At 38.4% G+C, this 10,685-nt stretch overlaps 1 protein-coding gene across 3 annotated transcripts in view; it reads left to right on the top strand.

The window, feature by feature from the left end:
- Window positions 1-8,281, top strand: part of ZNF804B (zinc finger protein 804B) — a 244,300-nt gene extending 236,019 nt beyond the window's left edge. For all 3 annotated transcript variants that reach the window (XM_052802721.1, XM_052802729.1, XM_052802739.1), the window contains exon 4: window positions 1,210-8,281. In XM_052802721.1, the coding sequence (XP_052658681.1) occupies window positions 1,210-4,900 (3,691 nt within the window). In that variant the 3' untranslated portion in view covers window positions 4,901-8,281. The remainder of the gene's footprint in view (window positions 1-1,209) is intronic.
- The last annotated feature ends 2,404 nt before the right edge of the window (window positions 8,282-10,685 follow it).

The following is a 10,685-nucleotide window of genomic DNA, read 5'->3' as shown; positions in this document are numbered from 1 at the left end:
ATACTTGGAGTTGACCCTACTCCAGGGAGTCTTTATGTCGTTTCCACTGCTGAAGATCAATGCATTTTTATAGCATTTATAAAACATGCTAGGCTATTTATAGATAGCTGCTATGCAGATCTGGCAGTCATAATATACTTACATTTAATTAAAATATTTTCTAAATTTTTAATCAAACTCTTAACTGACGCTGGTTTCAAATTTTTTTCATGTAAGTGTACCGTAATACTGCATTGATAGCAAATGTAGATAATCGGTCTAACGAAATGTATGTTTAAAATGTTATTTGGAATAACATTTGTATGGTGGCTATATATATGTCTCATCTCTAATGGAAAATGGCAACAGTCATTCCAATCTCGGTTAATTATCTATTGCAAAAAAATCAGTGATTTACCATGTTTGTTAAGACCTTCTTAAAATAGGTTGATTTTTTTTTTTTTTAAGTACAAGAAAACTAAACCACAGATTTAAAATCTGAGAGGTTTTGGGAAGAGGAAAAATTTAATCAATGAGAGTACAATACAGAAAGGAAAAATATGGAGAAGTCAGTCAAATGGTGATTGATAATGAGGGCAGTGAAGTTGCCATTAATATTGATGGAAATCCACCTTGTGTCCTTTTCCCCACCAATGTTTGGTGATAGTTTTAGCATTAATATCTCTTTGAATATTTCACAGTGTCATCTATTGTGGAATAATATAAAGATAAAATAAAAATCTACTCTTAAAAAAATCATGCATACCCCCCTCTTCCCCCCGCCAGGCAAGCAGAATGCTGCCTTTTCTCTTATAGAGTTTGATTCTGCAGATGCTCCAGGTGGAAGTGTCTCATTTTGAACAAGGCACAATTTCCTTTGCAGTGGCCTCTCAGAAAACCAAGACTTACCACAGACCAGATTCTCCTTGATGTAAATGCAGAGTAAAGACAATATTGTTTATTCTGGACATACATGGGCATAACTGAAAAAGAGCATTCATGTGTTGACTTCAAATCATATAATTTCCTGTATGTAAGGACTGTCTTGCCCATATAGAAGCCCAAGCTCAGGACTAGACTGCACATTTACCCTTTAGAAACTTAGTTTTCCCTTGTAACAGCATGAGTGACACCCTTCTTCACCAGACAGACATCGTCAAATGCAAGTTCTGCCTTAACTTGGTTACTTAATACAGCTTGTTGGGTTTTTTTTAACTTATTACCTTACAGCATCACTGGGAGTGGACCATTGCTTAAAGCCCCCAGATTAGTCATGGAAAAGCAGCAATCACCAGATGGCATTTTCCTGTACAAGGGTGGCAAGTTCACAGCCAGTTCTCCAAGAACCACCACAAGTGAAGGACAAGGTTTCTCCAGCAGCGTACTAGAGAAACAGCAGATTATCATAAGCAGGCACCAGTCCCCTACTGAAAGACCCCATGCGCTTGGAAATCAAGTCTCACAAGCACTCCCAGATAGCACCAATACTTCTCAAAGGGCAGGAGTGTCTTTCTCATTCTCTAAAAAAGTCCCTTTGAAGCTCGAGTCCTCAGCATCAGTCTTCAGTGAGAACTCTGAAGAAGGAAATGATTGTAGTGAATCCCCCAACCATAAAACAAAGCAAGCTCTTGAGGGCTGTTGTTCTGGTACACTTTTGGAGGAGCACATGAAAGCAAGCTTGGATAAAGGGCTACCTATTACACAAGCCCAAAAGGATTTGGATAACAGTGCATCAAGTCATGTAGCTGCAAAACCTAAAATGCTGAAGGAAAATGATAAAAGTAGTGATAGAGAATTAGAAGAAAAGGTCAGTGCTCATCCTTTATTTTCCAAAACCAAACTACAGCTTTTAAATTTGGGTTTTTCTGGTTCACTTAGAGAAACAGAGCAAGAGAGCAAATTGAATGAGTCTGAGCAATTGTTAGAAACTCTCATTTCACCTTCATGCCACGCTAGCAATTTTTGTACACAGCTGAACACCTACAAGAACAGCAATGCCCACCTGCTTGACCAGTTACCTGAGCTCCCACAACAGCCAGAACCTCAGCTGACAGGCGCAAGCAACGTTAATGACAGTCCTGGGGTGGTAAAAAGAGAAAGATCATTGGAGAGCTCAGAAAACACAAATGGGAATATGGAAACACTTCCAAGGGAGACCACGGTTAAAGATGTTAAGCCCCAGGCATTGCCTTTCCTCCATGTAGTGAGCAAAGATGGCACCACTGCTCTACAGTGGCCCACAGAATTACTTTTGTTTACAAAAACTGAGCCCTGTATTTCATATGGCTGTAATCCACTGTATTTTGACTTCAGACTCTCTTTAAATCACAGAGATGGTAAACAGCATGAAACAAACAAAGCAAGCTGTAAAGAGTACTCTATAAATAAGACTGCAGATGAAAATGAAGCCTCAGGTTTAATAAAACACAAGCAAATGTCAAATGAACAAGATAATCAGTTGTTGAAACCAAAGAAGATGAAAGGTTCCCTAAATCCAAGAAAGGCCAAGCAAAAAGCTGAGTCAGACATAGGGAAAGAAATGAATGAAAACGGTCAAAAATGCATTGCAGATTATTTAAATGAAAATATACCCAAAGTGCCTGCTTACCTTGATGTCTCACAAAAGGATTATGTGACAGAAAAAAGTCTTCATACAACAACACTGAGAAGACCTTTAAAGCATCATTTTCATAGCTGTGAAAGAAAAAACCAGAACATTAGAAATGAAAGCATTTCCTTTTCTGCTTTTATGTCTAGGATTAAAAAGTCTAAAGCTGCAAAATGCCATTTTATTTATTCTGAGGAAAAACGTGAAATCCAAAATGACTGCAGATCCATTCAAGATGTGGCCAGCTGCAGCAGTGACATAAGTGACAGTGGAAAAGACTCTAGTGGAAGTTTCCTTAGTTATAAATCCAGTTCAAACAGCAGGTATTCAGAAAATGAAAGATGTGGAAGTTACATGGGATGCTGGAGATTCCCATCTCCTCAAAAGTCCTCCTCTGACAGACATTCCAGCTATTCTGACACTTCAGTTAGTGGTACGAGTAGCTACATGAGCTACATGAGTCCCACATTGAACAATCACAGCAGAAACCATTTGCTTTTTTGTTGTAAAAGAAAAAGCAAGACAGCTGAAAGGCACAAATGTAAACACAGAAAGCACAAGTGTATTTTCACTTCTAATGATACAGATGAGGATTACCTTTGTTGTAGCAGAACTCACAGAACTAGAAACTGTACGCAGAGGGGCACACTTAAATATAGAAGGTGTTCAAGACATAGAGTTTTACAACACAGAGACAGATCTAAACACAGCAGATGTAGACACCGGCATTTTGGCAAAGTGCACAGTGGAAGTAGAAGCTACCATAGGTCCAAAAGTTGTTCCACCAGAGACTCAGGAAGCAGCGAAAGATCATCTAATAGCAGAATATCAAGAGGTAGCAGTTCAGGATCCTTCTCAAAAGAGACTGACAACTGTGGTGACAAATCAAAAGACGACGCAGAAAGAGGTTCTAACACTGAAATGGGAAAAGCTGAAACTGCACATTACGAGTCTCTGAATGTGAATGGTCAGCCAAAAAACTTTGCCACCTGCTCTTCTGAAACCCTGGCAAAAGACATATGTGGAAAAAGAAAGTCGCTGACCGCCAAGTTACTTTTAGAAAGAGTGCAGTCCAAGAAAACCCAGGAACAAATGCACGATTCAGAGAGATTTTCAAACACTTGTGGGGTAGAATTAAGGGATCACTCACGAAGTCACTTTGCTCTTCAGTTTTCATCATCGGTAGATGACATTGCAATGTTACCTCTGCCAAAGAAACTGCTAAGTGTAGGTAAAAATGACACGGGGCATAATGAAATTAGTTCATTGGAAACCAGTGTGAAGAAAAACAACTTTGAAGCGTCAGAGATAACTAATGTTGCTCTTTCAACTGGCACTGATTATGATCATTGCCTTTTTAAAGACATCATTCAAATAGGAACAGGCTATCAGAGCCCGAGCATAAAAAGGAACACGGCAATAAAGGAACAATCCAATCTCTTCATTAGTGAAGTGCAACCCTTTATACAAAGCTGTGACCCAGTACCAAATGATTTCCCTGGTGCTTTTCCCTCTAATAGATATTCTGTTGTTGCTAATTCAACAGAGACCAAAGAAGAACTACATGATGTAAACATGGACTCAAACCGGGCAGAAGGCAGTTCAGACTCTCTTTGTGACAATGCTATGCAGAAGTATGAGGACACAGCAAATGACCTAGAAGTGTACAGCAAATCCACCTCCCCTCCTTCAACGCAGCAGCCTATCACATTTTCACCAGAGGAAGTAGAAAAATACAGGTTGCTGCAGCTGCAAGCCCAGCAGCATATGCAGAAACAACTTCTGGCAAAACACCTGAAAGTTTTGCCTGCCCCAGGACCAGCTGCCTTCTCTGCAACACCAGCAGTTCCTGCCCTCCCTGTTCATCAGCACGCTACTGTCACCACCATCCACCACACACTGCTGCAACGCTTTGCTGTCTCGGCATCTGTACATCCCCACAGCAGCCATCTCTCCCTGGCCCACCTCCACCCCCTCTCTCAGGCACATTTTGCCCCCATACCACTTTCCCCATTAGCACCAGCCCTCATTCCCACCCACCCTGCTTTGCTGACAGGACACCCATTGCACTTGGTCTCCGCCACCCCTCTCCACCCTTCCCCACTGACCTTTCCCACACTGCCACACACTGCATATATCCCAGCCTTATTTACACCACACCTGAATGCAGCCACACCTTCTGCTATACATCCAAATCCCTTTGTTCATCCATTATTCCAAGGGCAAGAGCCCCATCACCATTCTTGCTCTAGCCAGACCCAACAGTTACCTACAATAAAAGAAGTTTTCAGTGTTTCTAGCTATTTAAACTAGCCCAAACAATTACACCATGGCTCCAAACCCAAATTTGAATAATATAAATTATTCAGTGTTCAGTCACGTCTGAGGGGAAATTTACTGTTTTGCTGAGAGCACAACAGCAAATATTTTAAAGTCCACATTCTGACTGACAGCATATGAACGTTGATTTAGTTCTCATATGTCTGGGTAAAAGCTGGTTTAAAGTCTTTTATGATACTATCACAAGGAGGACAGGGTCCAGCTTCTATTCTACAGAAGGGTTGGAAAGAACAGTCTGAAGTGAAGACTGTGACTGTCAGTAGGAATGGGACCACAGCACCCAGACACCACGGGACCAAGAACATCAACACTGATGAGTGGTTTAAAGTAGTGCAATATAAGGTAGAGCAATCTTGACACACCTCAGAGGTGTGCTTTTCTGAGTGTCTATATGCAACAGTATAGTACTTGGTCTGGTTAAGGTATTTCAGACTGAGCAAAAAAGAAGGTATCTGGGACCACAAGTCCCTGGTTTTGACTCCTGGCCAAAATAAACTGGGGAGCCCCAGAGTGAGGGGTGATGAGTTAACACTGGAAGAAGAGGGTCACAACATCTCAAGGATACTTTAGTGATTTTGTCCCTGGGATACATTGCTTAGACAGTGTAAAGAGACTCCAGTCTGGCCACAGGTATATAACAAAAAATTCCCTTAGTGTAGGGGGCTCTGTGCTGGCACAAGCAGACTGCTACTTTTCTCCCTGAGCCAAGCATCCAAGAAGGCAAGGGAAAGAAGGGGATGAAGCCAAGTTCTTTGGCATAGGCTGCCTGTGGCTGTAGCATAGGGTATGTCAGGGGTGGGCAACAGCAGCCCAGAATTGCCCAGCAGCTAGTGCTGGCTTTGAACCTCAGAGGTCCTTGGCCAAGACTGCAACAATTCTTTCCTACCAGAGCTCTAATGAGTGGGAGAGTCTTGCACAAAGAATGTGTAAATATGTTTCATCCCTTTCACAAACAACATGAACAATTGGCTGGTCCTATAAAATTGTGCTGATATTCATAAAAATGCAGAAGTAAAATTCTGAGCAGAAACTGGCTCTCCAGGTCAAGTCTCATAGAAAACCATGCCACAGTTCTCAGCATTTCAAGGTATATTGAATCTAAAGAAATATGTCAAGATTCTCGCATGGCTTCCCAAACTCTCAACATACAAACTGAAGTTCTGAATCTGCAATGTTTGAATGCATGTATCCAACCTTCAGGGTAATGCGTGGTTGAAATTGCTAGTAAAAACTGTGTATCTGGAAATAGGTGAGGGCTTCAGCATCTCTTTGAATGGCACAATCTGACTATTTTTATAATGTTTCTAACTCAACATGGGATATTTAGCATGAAATTAAATTCATAATTGTGGTTAGACTGCAGGCATGCTTCGCAATATAATTGGACAGTGAAGTGTCTGACAGTACCTCTTTGGATTAGAAACATTTGAAATAATTTCAATTCATTCACAATAATGCAGTGCACAATTAATAATGTATCTTTCAGAATCCATATAAAACATATTAAAAAACTTTTGGAGGATTTTATTCCATTATATTTGGCTATCTGAAGAAACTGAGAAATCCAATTGCAATTAAGTTGAGTATTTAAAATAAAACTTAGGACCAATTTTCTAACTTAGTTTTCATCAAAGCAGATTGATACACTGCAATAAAATGGAATTGTTTTAATTTCTAAAAGCAGCTGCTTCAACATAAACTGGTATTATGCCAAACTTTTCAAATGGCTTTAGAAGTTATAACTGCTTGTTTTGTATTTTCAAAGTTAAAGTTTCTTTGGATACTTAACACTTTAGCCATCAAATAAAAGCTGTCAGGAAAAGATCTGGAGACTGAGCAGAAGTAAAACATTTTTTTATTCAAAATGTTGGTGAAACCAGCACCCTCAAGTATCTTTTGGTTGGATTCCCAGCTGATTTATTAATTTCATTAACAAAATGCCTTTTTGGAGTTACTTATCTTTATGGTTTAATTTTCTCATTTTAATTGTAGGGAACGTCTTTAATTGAAATTATTGCTTCAGAATTAAGGAAGTGAGAAATTTTCTTTGGGAAATATGTTAAAAATAAATAATTCCACAGTTTTAAAATTCTTCCTTTCATTTTTGGCTGAAAATCTTCCCAAAATTACATCTGAATTTCCATATAATTTCTATACTTCTGAAACTATATTTTCTGAGAATCAAACATATTTCACTGAATGTGACTCAACACCTCTGAAAATTAGTACTTGCTTGCTTGGATGAAGATCCCTCACTCAGTGGACCACTTGGAAACATTAGTCATAATTCTGTAGAAACACTCTGAATTGGATGTTTTAAAGGAGCAGGTCAACCTGTGCCCTGGAAGAGGCTGACTGAGCTGCACAGCCATCACCACAAGTTCAGGGCTAATACCAGCCTAAAAGATGTATTTCCAGCCCTACAAACTTTTAAATTTATGGGCATAGTTCCATTCCTATTCAAGAAAAACCAGCTGTTCTCATTGTATACAAGAGTTAATTTGAATCCTAAGTAGGTAACACCAAGAGAAAAAAGTGGAACAGAAGAAATGACAGGTTAATCTCATCTTTAATGTGTACACACACATTTTCTATCCCTGCTTCTTACAGTCCATGTTAATATTGTAGAAATTCCTATGGCAAGAAACTTGACCAATTGAAACTTAACAATTTCCTACTACATAGATCCTTTATGGAAAATAGTTATATACATTTCCCTTAATGTGTGCACAATACAATGGGATTCTAGGAAGGAACCAAATCATAGGATGTCCATGCATCATTGTATATACCAACACGGATGATTTGGTAAGGCAAATGAATAGACAATAAAGATTAAATTTAATTCTTGGAACAATGGCAATTAGGATTTTGAGAGGTATTTATGGAAAAAAGAGGGATTAAGAAGGAACAGAAACAGCACAATAGCAAAACAGCAATCATTGGCTACCAACAAAGAGAATGTCCAATATTGTTCTTAGTACACAGAAGGGATTTTCTTGGAGAAATGTAATAAAAATATCAGCACAGCTGAGGTGATATATTTGCTCTGCTTGCTGCCATATTTGTTTTTCGTCAGTAATGTACTTTAAATATGTCTCATTATCATGATTAAAAGCATAATTGAGCCTGATGTATGGAGCCATGATACAATTTTGATTTTATTTAGACTGATTTTTAAAAGACTTACAGTATCCTGGTGGCAGCAATATATACACTCCAAGTTAATAATCTATTTTAGTTTGATTGTATATTCTTGATACATAATCCAAGGAAACAGGTCACCCATACTGTAAAATTCCAATAATAAAAGTTTCCTGAGTTACACAATGATAAAAATTGGGGGGGGGGGGGGGGGGGGGGGGCGGATTTTTTTGGTAACTGAGGCACTTCCGGAATACATTTAATATGTATATTTGTTGTGCAGATTTGCATAAAAATGCCATTTGACCAGATTAATTTTAAAAGTGTTAAGTTTATATTTAAAACTGGATGATACTCTGGCTAGTATAATATGTAAACTAGTAATTTTGTTTTGTATTCTCTGTATAAAGTGTTTTATATTATACAGTAGCTAAGTGAATTGCACTATTGTACATGCAACGCAGCTTTTTTTTTAGGTTATTCAAGGAATTCCTGGGAATGTAGTTTAATGCAATAACATTTTTTTTCAATAAAAAGGCTTACTGGTATAAAGAGTGTCAGTCATGTATTTTTAATGTAAAGCATACCAAAAGGCAGCAACATAATAAAATGCAGAATGATGCAAACATATTCTGTATTTTAGTCTGCAGAACTGAAATGCATTTAATTCATCCCTGTGGCTATAATCCTGAAATTTCTTAGAATGTTTCCTAAAGATTTTAGTATGTGTTACATAAGTGGGTTGTTTAAATGGAACTGAAAATAAATATTCCTTAAAAAAATTATTCTATCTATGTGGTTTTTGCAAGTACTTCTAATGCATCAACATCCTCCTGGATATTTTTATGCACTAATCAGTTTATTTAGAATTACACCTATTACTCACTTGTCAGGTTCCCCAAATAATGTCTCTAAGCTATGATTCGTAATGCTTGTGTAGAAGGTCCTTTGGTAAAGAAGCTAACAGTAGGATCCACAAATGTATTATTTATTCACTTTTTAACCATTCTTTAAAACTTACCTTAGTCATGATAAGTACCTCTGTATCCCATGTTTTCCCTTTTAACTTGTATTTTTCCAGTTTGTTTATTGTACCCTTTTCCATCTATCTTTCATTTATATTGTAAGATTTCTGACACAAGGTTTTGGGCTTTGTCATATAGGTACTCAGCTTTGGAGGTCCCAGGCACTACTGCTATACTAATAGTACTTGTAAGGCTAGTTATAGCCATCAGCAGACAGTTTCAGAAGTTTCATGTCTCCAGGTGAGCACAAAGACCAAAGTAATGTAAAAACAAGTGTCTGCATAGGTACATGTAACAGATAAAACTGTCTTTTGAGGTGTGGTGTGACAGAGGTCATATTCTGTTAAGTCTATCTGCACAGCTGGAAATACCTTGGCCAGTCTCTGGGACCAAATTAATCTACCATGCAGTGACATCTCATGACTCAGGCATTCTATAAAATCTTGAAATCACAGCATAACAACAAAGACATAATCAATACAGTGTATCTAATTCCATTCAATTGTGTTTCTTCATCAAGTTGTTTCATAATAATAACAAAATTCAGAATTGGACAAACAAATAAGAAGTGTGGCGTGTCTGAAGGAAATCTCCTGTGAATTAATACCTATACTATTAACTGTTAACTATAGTAAGCTTCCAGTTGAGATCAGATCTCACCTGTTTGTTGCTGAACAAACAGTCATACTGTTTTGACTAGGATGTAATATGTGAAGAAAAGAAGTTGTCCACACCCTCCTATTGCAGGTAAAACTAGGTACTAATTTCCCTTTCTTAAAGCTTGAATCCCAGATCTGTTTAACAGTTGACCTAAGCTGAGGGTTTTTTTTCCTTTTTTGTTTTTGTTTTTCTATACCACAATTTATCTGTTCAGGCCAAACCTACATTTAGGACTGTTACTTCCTTGAGAATGAAAAACAAATGTTTTGCCAGACTTGAAATGTCTCTTACCACCAGATGGAGAGACTTTTTGGAAGAAACAAATATATGTTTTATTTAACTTAAAAATGGAAAGCCCAATAAAGCAGATATTTAGAGACAGTACAAAAGAAAGACGTATCTGTAATAAACTTATGTCTAAGTTTAGCTTCAAGACACTCTTTTTGTTTCTCTCAGTTAAAATACTGTCTCAATGCAATGTCCAGCCTTAGGAAGACCCAGACATTGCCTCCAGTCCACAGGATCTCAGCAGGGGGATGGTGTTCTTAGAGATCCTGTTTCCCCTGGTGTCTGCATGGATGGGAAACACCCCTGCCCTCTGAAGGCTTCTTGTAAGTCTGAGATGAGCTCTCAAGGCTTCTTCCATCGCAACGCTGAGCTACAGCTAAAATGCATGCGGTCCCTGGGCACAGGCTAGCCAGCGTTGTCACCAGCCAGGCAGAATACGAAAAGAATACAATTGCAAAATAGACTAGATATAGATAGAATATTTCAGTTGGAAGGGACCTACAGTGATCATCTAGTCCAACTGCCTGACCAGTTCAGAGCTGACCAAGTTAAAGCATGTTTTTAAGGGCATTGTCCAAATGCCTCTTAAACACTGACAGGCTTGGGGCATCGACCACCTCTCTAGGAAGCCTGTTCCAGTG

This window comes from Harpia harpyja, chromosome 1 (assembly GCF_026419915.1).
Source record: "Harpia harpyja isolate bHarHar1 chromosome 1, bHarHar1 primary haplotype, whole genome shotgun sequence".
Taxonomy (NCBI): Eukaryota; Metazoa; Chordata; class Aves; order Accipitriformes; family Accipitridae; genus Harpia; species Harpia harpyja.
Note: the sequence above shows the minus strand (reverse complement) of the source record. Positions and strands in the feature narration are given on the sequence as shown.